The sequence below is a fragment of the Salvelinus fontinalis genome, chromosome 35 (genome assembly GCF_029448725.1).
Source record: "Salvelinus fontinalis isolate EN_2023a chromosome 35, ASM2944872v1, whole genome shotgun sequence".
NCBI lineage: Eukaryota > Metazoa > Chordata > Actinopteri > Salmoniformes > Salmonidae > Salvelinus > Salvelinus fontinalis.
Window position 1 is genome coordinate 20,584,251 of NC_074699.1, and position 19,955 is coordinate 20,604,205.

The 19,955-nt window shown below is 43.0% G+C and overlaps 1 protein-coding gene across 3 annotated transcripts in view; it reads right to left on the bottom strand.

Annotated features, from left to right (window-relative positions):
- The window catches only part of LOC129834491 (furin-1-like), a 97,052-nt gene that overhangs the window by 76,285 nt on the left and 812 nt on the right, over window positions 1-19,955 (bottom strand). For 2 of the 3 annotated variants that reach the window (XM_055899531.1, XM_055899530.1), the window contains exon 2: window positions 14,463-14,787. In XM_055899531.1, the coding sequence (XP_055755506.1) occupies window positions 14,463-14,675 (213 nt within the window). In that variant the 5' untranslated portion in view covers window positions 14,676-14,787. Of the gene's footprint in view, window positions 1-14,462; window positions 14,788-18,706; window positions 18,812-19,955 lie in introns of those variants that run through there. The other variant, XM_055899529.1, reaches the window with a different exon arrangement.

The window sequence follows — 19,955 nt, forward strand, 5'->3', positions numbered from 1 at the left end:
AGCGTGATTGATAGTTTTTCATTTCAACAGCTCAGAGTATTAAAAACAAGCTTCAGCAGAAGTCTCAAGTCTCCTTGGCCCTCAAGCATGGGAACTTTCTGAAAGTCTGGACACCCCTTCAAATTATTGGATTCGGCAATTTCAGCCACACCCGTTGCTGACAGGTGTATAAAAATCAAGCACACAGCCATGCAATCTCCATAGTCAAGTATTGGAGGTAAAATGGCCGTACTGAATAGCTCAGCGACTTTCAAAGTTCTGCTCTGCTAGAACTAACCATGCTGTTATTGTGGAGGGGAAATGTTTAGGAGCAATAATGGCTCAGCTGTGAAGTGGTAGGCCACACAAGCTCACAGAACGGGACCGCCGAATGCTGAAGCGCTCAGCGCGTAAAAATCATTTGTCCTTGGTTGCAACACTCACTACCGAGTTCCAAACTGCCTCTAAAACAACGTCAGCACAATAACTGTTCGTCGAGAGCTTCATGAAATGAGTTTCCATGGCCGAGCAGCCGCACACAAGCATTAGATCACCATGCGCAATGCCAAACTTCGGCTGGAGTGGAGTAAAGCTCGCCGCCATTGGGCTCTAGAGCAGTGGAAACGCGTTCTCTGGCAGTCCAATGGACAAATCTGGATTTGGTGGATGCCAGGAGAACTCTACAGTTGGCACTGCATTTGGGCACGTAAAGTTTGGTGGGGGAGGAATAATGGTCTGGGGCTGTTTCTCTTGGTCCAGACTAGGCCCCTTCGTTCCAGTGAAGGGAAATCTTAACGCTACATCATACAATGACATTCTAGACGATTATGTGCTTCCAACTTTGTGGCTACAGTTTGGGGAAGCCCCTGTTCCTGCATGACAATGTCCCCGTGCGCAAAGTGAGGTCCATACAGAAATGATTTGTTGAGATCGGTGTGGCAGAACTTGATTGGGCCTAAACGCCCAACATCAGTGCCCGACCTCACTAATGGTCTTGTGGCTGAATGGAAGCAGGACACGCAACAATGTTCCAAAATCTAGTGGAAAGCCTTCTCAGAAGAGCAGAAGCTGTTATAGCAGCAAAGGGGGGACCAACTCCATATTAATGCCCATGATTTATTTTTATGAGATGTTAGACGAGCAGGTGTCCACATACACAAGTATCTACTAAGAGGTTTGGGTGATTCATTTCAGCTTCTTTGTAACCTTGACTCCATCTAATATCTTCAGAAGGTCGTAGTAGACCTATGTGTGTAGTACACACCCATAGGGCTGAGGGCCGATGGATTTTCTTCCTCTTTTCCAGAAATATTTGCGTCACAAACCCTGCTGCGGCAGTCATTTGATTGCAGTGGAATTGGCATATGTTCTTCAAAAAGAGGATGTCGAAATGACAGAAATAATGTAGCCTAAGCTACTGAAAATAGGCTTTTTACAAGATGAAATCATGACAGGCGCAATCTTAAAGAGATGGAGTCCAGACAGGCTATTTCAGGAAACTTTCTGAATGGGCATACAGAGTATACCAAACATTATGATCACCTTCCTAATATTGAGTTGCACCACCCCCTCGTAACAGCCTCAATTCATTGGGGTGTGGACTCTTCAAGGTGTCAAAAGCGTTCCACAGGGATGCTGGCCCATGTTGACTCCAATGCTTCGCACAGTTATGTAAAGTTGGCTGGATGTCCTTGGGTGGTGGACCATTCTTGATACACACAGGAAACTATTCAGCAGCATACCACCCTGCATCCCACTGCTGGCTTGCCGCTGAGCAGGGTGGGTCCTGGTCAGAGGAGCAGATGCTGCTGAAAGTGGTGTTGGAGGGCCAGTAAGGGGCACTCTTTCCTCTGGCCTAAAAAATTATCCCAACGCCCCAGGGCAGTGAATGGAAACATTGTCCTGTGTAGGGTGCCATCTTTCGGGCACCCCTTCAAATCTTGCCCATTCACTCTTTGAACAGCACACAAAATTACATTAATAAGGGATCATAGCTGCCTTCCCGCCTTTGTGACAACGACTCCCATTGTTAGAGCGGAGACATGAGCATTATATATAGATCTCTGGTTTCAGCCTCTTGCGAATTGGAAATGAAAGTTAGCGGGTGCGCAGCGCACTGTTAGGGTGCTGGCTTCCCCTAAAGGAAATTGATGTTTTGCCCAAATTATATAATTACTCCAGTCAAAATAAAAACTTCAGAGAGCATAACTTAGCCACAGAGGATCATTGGTTTCTTTTTTAAAAACAGCTGTGGATTGTTTGAAGTCACAAATGAGTAGGCCTATGCCCACTTCGCAAGCCTGCAATTTGCGCAGCGCATGTTACAATATGTCTAGCTGATTGAGTTGCGACTATCAGTAAAAAGCATCTAAAATGTGAAGATAAGTGTCTTCAGTACAATTTAAGATGTTGCAACAAGAAAAATGGGGGTGTGGCACGCTCAGCTGTCTCCCGCATTCATTGTGTGAATTGTTTGCCCTTTGATTGTTTTTTTATCAATTCCCCATTACATATATGACACCAGTAGGCCTAGTAAATGTACCATTAATCCCTCTTCATTTGGTTACATTAATTACTGTTAATGCATGTATTAATTACAGTTATTTACCATTATCATTCTCGTAGAGGAGACGTTGTTTGCTACAATTGTGAGAAGCACGTTTTGGTTTATTTCATACCATTATTTAGGCACTCCATGTGAGCAATGAGCATGTGTCTGGTTTCTCTGTCTCGTTAATGTCGACGATGCGTACGCGCCTGAGCATGCATAGAAGTACCTGGCCTGCTTCTCGCAAATGTCAAATGTAGGAAAGTGCCCATTTGGGGATGTCTGATTGTCTAAACTCGCCACCACTAATAAGCTGGCCTTCTCAGCCATTTTGTCTTCACCTCACACAGTAAGTCAACATCCAGATTATTATATTTCCTTACAGTATTTTTAAAAATCTTTCCAACACACTCACCCTCAATAATCAGCGCCACTGATAAATAGGCTATGGACACGTTGTATTTGTTTCTATTTTAATTGTCGTCAACTTCATACTACAGCGTAGCTGTTGTCCTCATACTTTCCTTGTCAATTCATTCTCTTACAGCCTATCCGGAAAGCCTAAGGTAGGCCTAGGTTTTTTCATACGTTTTTAAGGAAAGGATAAATATTTGCTCGTGTCTGACATATGCTGGTGGCTTTGATTGATGCGGGTTCTTTTCAGGGGGTTCTTGCGGGTTCTTTTCCAAGTTTGGAGAAGCTTACAATTTATCCTACCATTTCTACCGATCTGCATGACAGTCATTTATTATGTGCATTATTGTGAAAGTTTCATTTCAATAACATTTTTATTTCTAAAATCATTGTCACGTGTTTAATCATAAAATTATGAAGTAAAATTCAAAAAAATCTAAAAGTTCAAATTCAACTAAGGCGAGAGCACCAGCCTCTGCCATGTGGACACATTGATACGCTGTGGTCCATTGGCGGCTGAAGAAATGAACGCATAGAACTCAGATGGCCTATTGGGCCAGTGCAACAGTAGACCTATAACTTCCATTGTCAATCAAGTAAAATGCATAGGCCTAAAGCAGACAAATAAAAACAGAAAATATTCTGTTGAAAATTCTGGTTATCACATTCATCTCTCTATTCCACCTCCCTGCCTCACTTTGACTTGAGCTATTGCTAGTAAAGTGCAACATTGCATCAAATCATCAACTGGCTCCAGCCAGAAGCTGGTGCTAGCTGACTTGAAACATTGTATCAACTAGCTTATTCTGGGCCTTCAGAGTTTTCCGCACCAGTGAGCTCGGGACAGATTACTTTGTTTAATGACGTTTCCACTGGATATTTGGAATTTTCAGATTATGATATTTTGCTCTTTCACACTGAGGCTTGGTGATTAGAGGCCCGGGAGTGTTGGAAAGATTTTAAATACTAAGGAACTATCTTTTGCAATAGATGTGAGAAAAACAGACTTCGTTAACATTGTGTGAGGTGAAGAAAACAATTACTGGGAAGCTCAGCTTATTAGTGGTGGAGATGTTGAGTTATGAAAGAAATCAGACATTGCCAAATGGGCACTTTCCTACATTTTGCACGCAGCAGGCGTGAGAACGGTAAATAATACATGCATTCACAGAAATGAATATAACCAAATGACAGGGATTAACATTAAATTGCCTGTTTTTCAAACACAAGGCTACCACATGGGCATTTGTAAAAATGCATTGCAGGCCGACACTGTATAGCCTAGGCTACTATTCTACTTGGAAGGGATAGGAGGGCAGCAATTTTTCTTTTTCGACCAAGGGCGGCATATCAGCCAGAACTGGCCCTGATCAGCATTGATTAGTCTATAAATTGAGAAACTATTCCGTATCAAATTATACCATGCCAGGTTGGAGAGGATTGGCGCATTGTCCACGACAAAACATTAGTTCATTATAGGCCTCAGAGCCAGAACAACCTTCAACTGCTGTTGAATAAATGTAAAAAACTTGACCAATTTATTTCTTTACTAGCAAGCAATGAAAACGTGCATTGTATAAAAGAATTCCACATAAAATATTTTTTACTAGAGTGCCATGGGAGAGGAGATGTAGAAAGTTGAATAGACAGACTAAGTTAGCAAAACAATTGCTTAAATCATTAGCACACTCCTGCTATGACAACTTTATCTACATGAAAATAAAGTTAATAAAAATAAAATAAATCCGAAAATGGATGTAAGCCTATTTAAACCGTTTTGACGGTTATTTTACGGTCATGAAGGTCTTTATTGAATAACCGTGTAACTGATGGTTATGGATTACTGTCACAGCCTTCTACACACATCCCTGTCAGATGTGAGGAGAGGTGGCCCAGCCTGTTTCGTGTGTTTGTGAGTGTGTGCGGTCATTTGTGTCCCCTCAGCACATCTGGCTCTAGTTACAGCCCTTGTGACCTGTGAGTGGTTCACCTCAGTCCTTCAGCCCTGACCCATCACTGTCCTGAGGGAGAACAGGGGAATAACAGACACTGAAGTTCCCCTGGCTCGTTTCTGGTCCCTGGCCCCTCTGGTCCCTGGCGATCTGGGTGTCCACACCTCTGATGTAGGCTCCAGATGGCCGCCTGCTGACCAGCTGGCTTTTCTTGTTTGGAAGTCGGGGTGCGGCCATCCCAGCCCGGCTCTGTCCAGAGATTTACGTCATACTCAGGTCATGTCTCTTTAAGCAGCACCAAACACGAGCAGCTTTTGCAATGCGTTTCCCTCGACTATTGACTGTTCTCACGGGCCAAGTTGAGGATGGTTTCACAGATGATGAAAGGTCATTTACCTTTTAAACAATGCTCTGCCTTCAGGCTCATCACCGAAAAGTTATACGTGTTCCAAAACCATCAAAATGTCTCATGCCTCAACTCCAACTCTGGAGCAAAACAAAGTTGATTCCACCATTCGCAAGATGTCAGAGACACTTGGATGAATACCTTTACAGCGTAATGCATGTCAGAGGGCGCAGCAGAGAGTGGGATGGGAGAAGGGGGGGCACTCGTCTATAGGGAGCAACAAAGTTAAAAGACAATGCAGAGGTAAACTGTTGACCACTAAAGGGGTGGGAGGAGAAAGTCGCATTTCTCTGCACTATGAGACCGCCCATCTCAAAGGGCCAACTCCCATCGTTAGGTCTAAGAGCCACGGTCGCAGTGATATCATTACAGCACTTCAAAGCTGCAGTCTAAGAGGCATTCTGCTCTGGCTGTATAGAAGCCGCACGCTCCCTTAGACCCGTCAGCTCTCATTGGCTAAATTAGGACACAGCCGAGTCCACAGCACAGTCACAGGCCTGTTAAAGATTGACACATTGATTGCACAAGTGTGCCATGTTACAAAACACTGCAAAGCCATAATGCAATACTTAACACAGCAGATCTATAGCCAACGTGTTTGCAATACAGTCTCTCCAACCAAGGGAGTGGTAACTCGTAAGCCAACAAAGTCACCTCACCACACTGGGCGCTAACAGTTTCTCCAAGAAACCATATCATGAGAGTCCTTGTTCAGGCTGTGAGAGGAAAGGGGGAGTAGGGGTTGAAGTGGAGTTTGTGTTTGAGAGAGGTTGTATGAAGAGGGGTGAGGGGGCATGATAGGGGTGAGTTCAGTTATGTTTAGGACCTCAACTGGTGCTGGGCACAGGAGAAAGCACCTTTGTGGAGTAGAGCTGAATTCTGCCTAGTGGTGCCTCAAAGCCCATCAGCACGCCATTTTCTCCGTGTCACCTTCTCCCAATAACTTCCTCATTCCTCGCTCTCCAGCAAATCACTTCAAACAACTTTTGCCTCCCAGGCAATTGCCTGGACTCCACAGGGACCAATTATGGGCTATGTGAGTCCAGCCTCTTGTATTTGAGCCTGAGGTTCTGTTCCACATTAGCCATAGCTAAATTTTAGAGGGCTAGAGAAAGCATCAAGAGTAAAACAAAAAGGGTCACAGATGATTTATTGCTGGTGGAGTGGCCCAGGTCCAGCAGCTAGTAGAAAGACTTGAAGAGTTGGAAACACACACAGTTCCCATGAACACTGGATTATATTTATATCGTTCAAGATTGCCCTCTGTCCGATTTGAGACATGGCAAAGCTATTTATCAAAACCAACTTCGGTCAACATAGCAAAGAGGGTGTGTGTGTGTGTCTGCTTACATAGTGTTTTTCTGCAGCGGCAAGCGTTCATCTGTCCTCACCTGGCACCAGGCCTGGTGATTTACAGTAGGTGCAGGGAGTTCTGGCACTGCACTACAATATGCCCATGGACATTTGGAACCAACAGTAATTTGGCACCGCTGCAAGGCGCACTTACAATCTTCTATTCCTCATTGTCCATCTCTATGCCAGAGATCAACTGCTAAAGAGATGAGCATCTGGATGTGCTGTGCATTACCTTGAATGAAAATGATCTTGTCGTTTCGCACAATCACAAGATCAAAACAAATGTAAAAGCACTGGGAAGGAGACAGAGAAGAGAGACTTCTGACAACAGAACAGAGAAGTCTAGAGCGAAAACAAGAACTATACAGATGGGAATCTAACAGATAAACACTGCGGATGCCTGTGGTGCACAGATAGGCCTCCAGTCTTGCTACATGTAGTGTATAGGCCTTAGCTTTCCATAGTTAGCCATGCCTTTAGGAAATTGATGTCAATCTTTCCCAAGGCAATTACACATTAACAGAATTACGCTTTGACTCTGATTTTTCACTTTAAAATGTATGCCAAAGAAAAACCATCAATTTCAATGTTTAACAAACCATAACTCTAAAACACAAGGACTACTTTGAACAATTTACACAGAAAATTTTCACAAAAACACAATTACTGGAAGAACTGTGCAGATGCAAAGTTTAGTAACAGAATTACAGAGAAATTACTTTTTCCAAAAACTAAAATATATCTGCTACGAATTAAGATTAAGTCCGCAGAAAGAATGGGTTGTCAGCTATGACATGACACCTTGTAACCAAAATGTATTTTGGTTACTGAACTACAGTAGGTGAAGTGGATTTACATCTGGTAACAGAATTACATCATTGGTCCCTGAGCTGTACTATACAGAAATTCATAATTATGGATATCATTATCTTCAAGGTGATGTAGCCTGAATTGGAACACATAGGAAGAAATATTTCAATTATTTGGGTATTAATCTACACACTGGCTCTTATTATAATGAGGTCCGCCCCCAAACAAGACCACATTTGGTTGACCCGGACGAGACCAAATCGGAACCAATCATATACATCTGTTTTTCACAAGTTGGACATCACAGTAGAGCAGAGTACAGTAGATATGTTTAGTATAGTACATTATACTGTACTCCACTCCAGTCTGCTGTACTGTGCTGTCCAAACTTGTGAAACGGACATCTATGATTGGTTCAGATTTGACCAAATTTCACCTAACTACTTTCAACGTCCATGGACATCCAGTGTCTGTCGGTGAAGATGCTTGTTACAGTAAATGGAAAGAGGGTAGGTAGTAGGTGCATGCAGCTCAGACGCTGATTGCATGGCACATCATTGACTGTCACCAACTGACAGATTGTTATAACATATGTGACTAGCTGATAAAATACCTATCTAGGCGTTGTAAGATCTGGCAGGCATCAGCAATGCGGAGGCAGAGGAATGCACCCTTTAACTGGAGAGAGAAGAGGGAGAGCAGCAGAGAGAAAAAGAGTGAGAGGGAGGGGTTGTCCAGAGTTTCACAGTCTTGCTTTGACCACCAGACAAAAGGGGGAAAAAATATAGAAAATATAAAGTTATGAGCCAAAACAGTATGCCATTGTAAGGGAGGACAGTAGCAGGTGAGCCAACTGTGGTTTGTGACAACCATCATCTCCCATTGTAGCCAATTCAATTGCAGTAATTCCGTTACTGCAGTAATTGCGTTACTGATAAACCTTTGCTTATTCCTAATTTGTACGATGGAAAATGGTTGAAAAATGTATATGCCTTAATTTCTCAAAAAGGATAGACTCTTCGCCTTCATTTGACATGAGCCTATGAACTTCACATGTTGATGCTCATGGGTCCTTTTAGATGGAAATGCCCCCAGTAACACTAATCACACACAGTCACGGTGCTGGTCTGTAGCAGCACTGATTAGAATCAGCCCGTCTCATGATGGCAGAGATAGACCATCCTTCCTCGTTAGATCATGTATGGGTTTAATGCTAGGCCTTGTGGTTCCACGTAGTACAGAAGGGATCGAGTACTCTTAACACAATACAGGCACAGAGTTGGAGGTTGAATCAGTGGAATGAACTGGAGGCTCCTGTACTTATTATCATAAAGATGAAGAGATTTGACCTTCTCTAATAAGAGTACCCCACCTTGCACTTCCTCATCCTAGCTTACACCCTGAACACAGGAAGCATTCACATCAGCCATTAGTGACAGAAACAACAGCACTCTTTGAGAAAAAAGGAAACGGCAGGGTTCTGAGAAACGCTGGATTCTACTTTGATGTGCGTGTGCAGGAAACGATGAGGCATTTATTTATTCATCAGCTTCCTTCCCACATCTGTCTATAATCAAAAGTTGTCATTAAAGAAAATAGGACAGACAAGGCAGATTTTGTTAAAGATCTGTACACCAGTAGCAGGGCATTTGCATCATTTCTCGAAAAGGGAAACAGCACAAACCTGTTCTAAATTCCTGGGAACTATGAAAGTAGGTGGAGAAAAGATATCCATCCATCATGCAAACACTGCTTTTCAAACACCTCTCAACTTCATATACAAGTGTGTGTAACTTCTGCTAGTTGACTTATCCCAACCTAATGACAGTGCCAGAAGGTCACCCATGTTATAAAAGCCAGGGTGAAATCACTCTATAATGACAGTAATTGACTGTGGATAGATGTCTTTAATCAGGATTAGATAGAAAGAGGACCAGAGAGATGAGACCATTAAGCCAGGCAGGGGCAGTAAACCACACGAGACAAGGTAAGCCCCAGAAATAGCAGACTATTCCAGCAGAGGGACAGGTTTAACACCAGGACTCAAGCCTCATCAACAACATCACAGGCTTTATGAGCTTCAGGCATGATGGAGTAGAGACGTCTCAGGCAGGCCTGACACAGAGCTTAGGCAAAACACCCAAGGTTGAGAACTACTACTGCAGTACACCTGCATTCTCGGAGAGCTCTAGCACGCAACGAGAAAAATGATATATTCTCGGGCCATTTGGCCACCTATCAAATCCACTTTAAACAGTGAAATTAGAAAAAGGTGCTTGCGTTTTTAACAGAGACATCAGTGGCTCATTGCTGTAAAAAACAGCCAGGGGCCAGAGCTGCTGAGTCCCAGGGGTGGAATGGAACTCTACAGGGACAATCAGGCGGGTCATAAAACCCCCTCAGCTGCAGCCTGTGATCCCCCTGCCCTCCCTCCACTTCAATACAACACCTGCACCCACCAGCCCTACTCCACAGCTGGGGCATGCCAATCCTCACCAGGTCCTGCTCATGCAACCCTCATTTCCTTCACCAGCAGTACAGGGAAGGCAGAATCACTGCTTTGATTAGAGATCTACTACAATTGCTTTTCCCAAATGACTGGTGATGGATGCCTCACTGCATCAGGAAGATCATTAAGTACAACTATTCAATAGAGAATCTCTCTGCATGATGGTATTATTGCATTTCTGCATAATCGTTTTATCTCCTTCCAGATACCGCACATAAATGATGTACTGTTGGCTGAACATATGTGACTGTTCCATGTAGTAAGGTGTAGTCATGGTTCTATATGGCCTCTGTCAATGCAGCTGTGGGCTCTAGCCATGGCCTTCTATACAGCTAGATAAAGCAGATGAACACATACTCACACTGATCCACATGGTAATGAGATGAGGAGTCCGGAAGGCTGACGGACGGAACACCCCCAGCATAACCTTACCACACACAACCGCCGTCCGACTCGCTGCTCTACACCCAGCACCCCCTCATAAATTTAAAACGCTGCTCCCCTCATTACCATACGCCAATCATCTCACACTTCATTCAGCCAAGCAGGCAGAGCTCCTCACTCCCTCTCACTTTTAGTGCCCAGTTGTCCCCCTCTCCTTTGCCTAATGGTCTATTTTAATGAGAGGGGGGGGGCTGCACACGTTGCATCAACAGCCCATCAAGTCATCAACCTTGCCTGATGCCGTTTGTGGTCTTGCCCTGTCCACAAAACAAACACAGCTGTAGTCAGTGCTGCTCTAGGTGCTATGTTCAATCTTCCAGGGACACATTGGCTGGGAATTTCTACGTTTGCAGGTTTCATGCCACGTCACCCTGTGAAAGGCCTTTTCCTCCCGGCAGGTTTTTGATTTGGGTCTGAGGGAGTTAAGGTCACGCAGTGCGTCACCAAGCTGATAAGAGACAGCGGATGAAGCATGTAAAAACTACTAGTGAGGTGGTTGATCTGGTTGTCAAGATAATGTGTTTACAACAGCCTATGCAGATGTCAAAACACTGTGGTTTTCCTGTAGCCACATTGGAGGTGGTAGTGTTCTAATATCACACACACAGTGACTGAGTACTCACTACCAGTGTGAAAGCTAACAGCATAACAGGGTCAACTTTGTCCTCTAACTGGAGCCCACTGCAATTGAGTAAACATGAAGGCCAAATATATACCATTAGAGCGGGTGCAAACACCACAGAAGTGACATGCTTGTATTGAGGAAGTTGGCTGCCTTATTCCTCAAGAAGAGTCCCGAGGGCAATGGAAGAGCAATCTAAATGTCTGTTAAGACTCCAATACCACATTGCTGCGGAGATAAAAATGTAACTACATTTCAGACAACTCTAAAGTGGAGGACAAGAGCTTATAAAAGCTGAAGTGTTGTCATTACAACATGTCCCTTCCCGCTGTAGGTCTGGGACTGGGCCAGGTATAACCATGTAGAGAAAATAGTGTTGTTTTTTGACAGAGCAAAAGGTCAGAGTAAAGCACATTAGCTGAGTAGAGTTACTGATCTGACCAATGAGGCTTGGCTAAACTTGGCTTTGGTCAACCGAACAGAGGCCCAAAACGTTTCACCATTTTGGCTCTAAACAGCTTTTTAAGTCTCCAACATGTTCAGATCCCTTTATGGTGATGGGACAAGTCTACTCAGCAGTCATACAGACAGAGAGGCCCACACACAGCTCACAGTATCCTGAAAACAGTCTGAGTAAGTGTCTCTAATGGTCATGTCTGGATTCCTTACTCCCTTATGGCCAACACATAGTTAATGGCTTACCAGTAATCACAGTAAAAACAAAGCCATTGGACATTTCACAGTGAGATTACTGATTAGTTTGCAACATTCCTAATGATCAGTAAGAAATGCTGTCAGAATACAGGACACTAATCAAAAATGGATGCCCTGTGAAGAGTGGTGGGGTCTAGTCTTTAAAATGGAGAAGCCTAACATCTGTCAACAGAGAGACCCACAGGCCAAGCCTGTCCCAGGGCAGGAAGCCTGGCTTCATGTCCGACCAAGCTCTTCAATTACTGTCATATCACACAGGGGAAAGAGGGGTCAGTTGATGTGGAAGAAGGAGCTACAATCTCTTACCTTGCCCCCCAAATATCCACTACTGTCCCTGGTTGGCTGACCGCTACAGAGGTAAGCTAAGCTCAGGGACTGCGGTTGAAAATTAGCCAGCTGGCTAAAACCGGCACTTTTACTGAAACGTTGATTAATGTGCACTGTCCCAGTAAAAATAAAATAAACTCAAACTACCACATGTTAGGGCCAGTCACCGGTCACACTGGCAGGGCAGGCTGATTAAACTCTCCTTCGATTCCCTCAGAAGGAAGAATTACTGGGTCCCCCTTTCCATAAGAACCAATCAGTAACCCACACGTCAGCCAACAAGCACACACCACTAGCAATTACTGACATTATACACCCACTAAACACAACCTAGGAGTCAGTGGGAGGGAAGGTTTATCGTCTGACCTTCCCATAGCCCAGAATAGAATCTGTTCATGGATGCAATGTAAACATATTATAAAGAAATCAACTAAAAAGGATCATATTTTCTTGCAACCATTTTGTGTTCTCTCACTAGCTAGTGATTTCACAATCCTTTCCAGTTATTTTCCCAACATTTTCCCCAAAGGGATTAAGCAATCTTATTTCATCTCTCTCTGGTGAGTTTTCAGAACCCCCCCCCCCCCCCCCTTTGCAACCTTTATTGAGTCGGTCTGCGCTCTAAAAAGGGCTAAGCTGATGTCTACTATGTGGTTCAGATCATTATTTGATAAATCAACATTATTGCCCATGGCATTAGTATAAAATAGACCTTTAGGCAAAAGAGCATTTTAAAGGAAATTGACTGACAGCCACTACATTTCCAAAGTAGGCAGCATTCAAAAAATCTGTATGGAAACTACTACAGAGAGACATGTCAGAATGATAAAAAAACCCAACTAAAACAATATCTCCGGAATAATTATTATCTTACACTCAGATCTATTCCATGAACAGATGCATCATGAATGATCTATACCTGGAAGATGTGAAATCTAGTTGCCTAGCAGGATACAGGCTAATAAGGAAGGAAGCTATAAAAGTTCAATGTGAAATGGATGCAAAAAAAACAGAGGCAAAAACACAAAGTAATTCTACTCATTATGCCCACATTGAAGTCTTCTGATGGAGCAACCAGAGAATATAATGGCCCACTTACAAACAGGAAATGTTTAATTTCTTGCACCCCCCACTGGGGCACCAACAACAAACTATCCCAAGGAGAGCTTAATTATTCATAGATTGTCCTCAAAACGGAAGGAGAGGAAAAGTGAAAACCTAAAACCTGGTGGTGCTGCTCATAGGATTGGAGTCCCATTCCTGTCAGTCTTCCCTCAGCCGCACTGTGCAATTCATAGTTCAAAGTCCCATCTCACCCACGCTCTGATTGGGCGTTCCGGTCAGGAAGCTCCTATAGGATCATCTGTTCCTGACAAACACACAGCTCCTCTATGCAAACAATGCCACAACACAACGCATTGAGTAGACGAGCGGGAAGAAGTTCTGTTAACGCCACATGAAATGTACCATGACTTGCCTGTCATCTGCGACAAAGGAAGACCACCACAGAAAAAAGTTTGTGGGATGTTTCATTGAACAGAAACTGAAAAGCATGGAAGACTGTGTTAGTGTTGAGAATGCTAACATGTTAGAGAGATGGAGGCCATTTTTCTGATGAACTCATTTACCACAAACAAAACAGCAGGCTGAGCATATGGGGGACTTTGAAGGCCTCCTCCCCTTAAGCAATGAGATCAAAAGCTGTGTGAAAAGCAGAGTGATGCTTTCAGGACAATGCAGAAATCTCCACAGACACACACAGGTGTATGATTCAAGCATTTCACTACACCCGCAATAACATCTGCTTAACACATGTATGTGACCAATAAAATGTGATGATTCGTATGGAGGTTGTGGTCAGCCACTCTCTGTAAGAGAGTAACAGAAGAGGCATCTTACCCAGAAAGGCAATGCTGCAGTCGTTCAGGTAACTCTGTTTAGTCTTTTGGGTGAGTCATTTCTCTGGAATGGATGAACTGAAACTAAACAGTCAAGGGGTTTCTATAAGGACCACTGCCTCTGGTAAACTAATATTTAGCCTAAATCTCCAGAAGAAGCAATGGTTTTTACAAGTTATATGGAACATAAATATCAAACACTGTCAATATTACTCCAAAATATTATATTTTTTAAAAGATAAGTATTTTTTCTGCTATAGTAAAGTGATATAATTAAATTGGTTCCGAGTGCATCAGACTTGGAAGATGCCAGCCTCTAATAAATATTTAAGCCAATTTAAGGTCAGGTATTTTGGCACTAACAGGCAATGTGGGAAAAGGGGTCTAGAGCAGCACTTTCTGCAGAAGATGTTTCCTAATTATTCACTTAGACAAAACACAAAGAGACAAACAAAAGAGGGTGAAGAATCCCCAAAAACTCACATTGCCATGGTTGACGAAGCCGTGTTTACTAGCAATGCGGTCAGCCTCGTCTGGTCCTCCAGCGATGTGGACGGCCCATGTGTTGGTGTAAACCCTCTGACCAAGGGCCATGCCCAGCCCAGACACCAGCAGGACAAGCAGGGGCACCAAAAGCAGCCGCTCAGCAAGCCGGGACCAGGGGCCCATGGAGGAGGATGGAAGGCCCAGAGCCATGGGGTCCTACAGCAGCGCAGTCCCTGAGCTCAGCGTCTTTATGATAGGCCGGGGGTGGCCGGGGGACATACAGGGGTGCAGAGAGACAGCACAGTCACTGCACCGGGATCACCTAAGAAGAAAGAGAGAGTTACAAACATGTAGCAGAGCTCAGCACAATGAGAACAACAACTCACAACTTATTTTCAGACTGCTGTAATAGTGTGCTGAAGCAGCATGTATTGTCAGAGGGAAGTTAATCCTGCCAAGGTTTGCTCATTTGTTACATTGCAACCATGACAACAGCATTACAAAAGGAGAACGGAGTGATGTGAAGATATCAACATTTACAGGGGAACAATACCAGATTAACAACAGACTTGAGTTAAAGGAGTCCAAGGTCCTTACTTCTCCCTTTCAGTGAAGCTATGACAATTAAACACGTATTGTATTTGGAATTACAAAAGGCACTTTAAAGAAAACAACAATCATTAGTGGAAGGAAACAGAGTCCATACCAATTTCTATAGCATGATAATGTGGATTGCAAATGCAGACGGTTTGTGTGTGGCAGACTTTTCAACAGCCTGTTCACCTGACAAACTAGTAACAAATACGGAATTATTTTTCTCCTAACTTTGCTTCTTGGCTTTTCTCAGCACTAGAGGTGGTGGAGAAGTGGATTGTCTCTTACCATGTATAATGCAAAGCTTATGATCAAACATGTACAACTCTACTTCCCCTCTCACTCTCCTTCTGTAAGGCAAGATAGACTTTCGCCCCAGCAATGACTAGAAGTCACCCAGCAATGACTAGTCTAGGTTTTCACTCATGAGAAAACTTGGCACTCCAATTTCAGACAAACTTTTCCAAGTAAAGAGCACTGTGAACTGGAATCATGAAAATAATAATATTAAAAATGTCCAACCCCATAGAGATCCCTAACCACTAGTATGAGAGGTGTTCAGAGTGAAACCAATTAAGAAATGTAGCCTGCTGACTTCAGAGAATGTGGTTGAGGCTGCTTTGAGACATCCGTTCTTCCATTACCTCCCCAAAAAGCTACAAAGAACACTGGCCCTACCTGTTCCTCAACTTTCCAAGAAGATTTTTCATCGAACAAAACATTTCATTTCCAGCTCGGTCTTTCAAAAGGAAATTGGATGATGATGAGTCACAGAGCGGGTCCAAGAGAGAGAGAGTGATGGGACGACCAGCTGAAATCTCCCCTATGAGGATGAGTGTTAGCCATTGGCAGTCAGTTATGAGACCTCAGCTGGGATGAGGCTCTGGGTGAGGAACCTTGGAGGCTCAAGCTCCACACAGGAAAATTGAAAGAAGAATATATGAAAAAACATGCAACGCTCGGCTCCCCTTTGAAGCACTTCTGGCAATTGAAACCCAATAATTGCAAATTACAGATCGGCTGGAAGAAAGACTGTCTTGAAATGCAGAAACAAAGCAGAGAGATAGTGTTGCATGGCATGAATATGCTAAATGAGAAGCTGGGTGAAAAATCTTGGAGGATTCAACCCATTAAAGATAAAAATAGCAGGCAGAGGTACAAAGTAGCATGACACAGTTAAAATCGCTTCAATACTGATCTAGCTATAAAACTACTTCTGACTGCGCCTTTCAGAAAATGTATAGGGATGAGGAAAAATCCCTCCTGACTCATAACTAAATGTTTAAATTTGTACTAAAGCATCCTAATTCCATCACAAATAACATTACAAAAAATCAACATTTACTCAAGCACACAAACTTCTTCGTGTCCAAAGATTTATGATCCACTTACAGAATTATATGCAATGCTAAAGACACAATGCAGAGTAGAAGTCGACCGATTAAATCGGTATGGCCGATGATCCAGAAGAAGATTGGGAGAATGTCAGATGAAACCAAAATAGACCTTTTTGGTAAAAACTCAACTCGTCGTGTTTGGAGGACAAAGAATGCTGAGTTGCATCCAAAGAACACCATACCTACTGTGAAGCATGGGGGTGGAAACATCATGCTTTGGGGCTGTTTTTTTGCAAAGGGACCAGGACGACTGATCCGTGTAAAGGAAAGAATGAATGGGGCCATGTATTGTGAGATTTTGAGTGAACCTCCTTCCATCAGCAAGGGCATTGAAAATGAAACGTGGCTGGGTCTTTCAGCATGACAATGATCCCAAACACACCGCCCGGGCAACGAAGGAGTGGCTTCGTAAGAAGCATTTCAAGGTCCTGGAGTGGCCTAGCCAGTCTCCAGATCTCAACCCCATAGAAAATCTTTGGAGGGAGTTGAAAGTCCGTGTCGCCCAGCAACAGCCCCAAAACATCACTGCTCTAGAGGAGATCTGCATGGAGGAATGGGCCAAAATACCAGCAACAGTGTGTGAAAACCTTGTGAAGACTTACAGAAAACGTTTGACCTCTGTCATTGCCAACAAAGGGTATATAACAAAGTATTGAGAAACTTTTGTTATTGACCAAATACTTATTTTCCACCATAATTTGCAAATAAATTCATTAAAAATCCTATAATGTGATTTTCTGGATTTTTTTTTCTCATTTTGTCTGTCATAGTTGAAGTGTACCTATGATGAAAATTACAGGCCTCATCTTTTTAAGTGGGAGAACTTGCACAATTGCTGGCTGACTAAATACTTTTTAATCGGTATTGGCTTTTTTTGGTCCTCCAATAATTGGTATCGGTGTTGAAAAAGCATAAAATTGGTCGACCTCTAATGCGGAGGTCCAGATTAAGCATTGTCTTAACCTGCTCAACCACATGGTCAGAGCGATTATTAGCTTCTGGCAAAACAACTTGTTTATTGAGCTCAACAGCGACCAAAACTTTACAGTTTAAGAGGCAACAAACAAGACAAAACAAATCTGAATAAACATGTGATGCATTCCAGGTTATTTCCTTCAATGAGAACTTTTCGAAGACCTAGTTGAAATACTACTAGTCACTAGGAATTGTTTAATCCATTGGCAGAGTGGCCGTCAAATCCCTGTGCAGTGCTCCAGGCAGTGTGTTCTGTTACAGCTGTTACAATAGACCCGACAAAACATACCCACCTAACAAGCAGCAACATTTCCACTTTATGTAATGCCTTGTTCTGCTGTCGTACTGGCCGGCAACATGATTATATTTTAGAGGGGGTGATGAATCTTTTCATCACTAAACAATTAAAAAACAACTCCACAAAAAGTACCAGTATGAAAATACTCAGATGGATCAACTTCAGCTTTCAGAACAGATGTATTATTCTGACAGAACACTTGGCCAAAGCCACCAAATACAATGCAATCTTAACTTTAACTATAAATGGCAGAAAGAACCTCACTGTTATAATAGCAGGAGTATGCCCGGATTGACAGCTCAAGAAACAAGAAACTGACATTCCAATTATCCCACAATGACAATTGACATTACTAGTTTCACAGAAAAGGTTCAGAGAAAAAAATGCCTGGCAAAAATATGAAAAAGCCTTAGCTCAGAAATGGGAAACATTTTAGCCACACGGCCCATTGTTCCCTTAACCTCAGTGCATGTGGAACCCTGCAGGGAAGAAGAACTGCGGTGCTGCCACAACTATGAGAGGAGAAGAGTTTGCTCTGCCAACTGCAGCCAGTGCTATCAGAGCAGCAAACACAAAGTTAGACAGTCTGTAAAGTCAGACCGTTCCTCTGAGAGGAGCACGAATCAGTCTGATTCTCTACGGTTAATTTATTTATTCGGGCACGCCAAAGATTTATGATCCACTTACAGAATTATTTGCAATGCTAAAGACACAATGAAGAGGTCCAGATCAAGCATTGGTTTAAAACCTGCTAAACCACATGGTCAGAGTGGTAATTAGCTTCTGACAAAACAACTTGTTTGTCGAATCCAGAGACCAAAACATTACAGTTTAAGAGGCTGCAAACAAGACAAAATACTTTTCTGAATGAAAATTTGATTAAACTCACTGGGTTTTCTCTGAATGCCCTAAAGAAAACTACAGTCTTTAGAGCATAACACTTTCAAGGGGAAAAAGCTGTAAGATATGCAGCTCACCTTTGCGCTTCAGACTAATGTTGTTGTTGTGATTCTGATGCAGTCCGATCTGATGCGGAGGCAGCACACACAGACAGAGGTATCCACCTTCCCCAAGCCTCCCTTTAACGTTCACAGACATGCATGGCTCAAAGTACACACACCCCTAGTGACCTCATCTGGGCACTCAACCGTTCAGCCGGAGTTTAATGTCAGTATAAAAACCATACACCGTGGAATAACAAAAGCTCAACTATTTTACTGCTCGCAGGAGAAACTGGGAAACCAGCCATTTTGCTGCCAGTGCTCATAAGTGTTAGCAGAGTAAATGATACCATACGTCAAAGTTTGGCAGCAAATCTTATACAGCTGCACAAGTGTTAACAGATAGATGTGAATCAAAATCAGCAAGTAGTCATACATTTCATAACTCTGCTTGAAATTATCTAAAAGGATAACCCAAAGGCCAAATGGAAAACACATTACATTCTTGGGTGATAATTTCACAAAGTGTAAGTCAAACTGCAGATGGGGGTGGTGATGCAGCTATTGCCCTTGACAGGAGATAACATTGGCAAACCACAGAGCAGTGCCCAAAGTTAGAATCCTTCAGCATTTTCCCCTGCCAGAGGTGTCAGGTCTCCCTACTAGCAATCAAAACATGGCCACTGGCTCAGGAGTTGAACAATGGCTAGAAAGTCAAGAAATCAAGAAATCTCAAACAGGAACAAACTTTCACAGAGCCCAGTGGTTATTTGCACAATTTGCATTTTCCCCATAGGCAAATTTGAACTCCGGGAGAGGCCTGCTGTGCTCTGACACACACTCTAACACGGAGACATGATAGGGGCACTTAAAGGTGATAATCCCTTGAATACGTGATGAAGACAATACATTTGTATCACAATCCACAAAGAGTATCCAGGTCCTAAGGTTTGAACATTTACAGCATACTACAATATCCTGTCTTCTTGTCTTGAGCTCCTCTAACACTCCACTGTAAGTTGCTTGCAGATAATGAATATTCCCTGCCATAAGTATTACATTACCATGTAAAATGATTACTCATATACAGTAGCAAAGCTACAGTAATGGCGTTTTCTCCACCGAATAGATCCTAATTCAAATCATGAGGAGCCAAGCTACAATTCAAATCAAAAAGTATTTCAAGACGTCTTTCTTAATGTTGGTCGCAAAACAGTGAATATCTCCTCTTTTGGCAGTTATACCAGTGAGTCAACATGCCCAGTTAGGCTATAAAATAAAACTT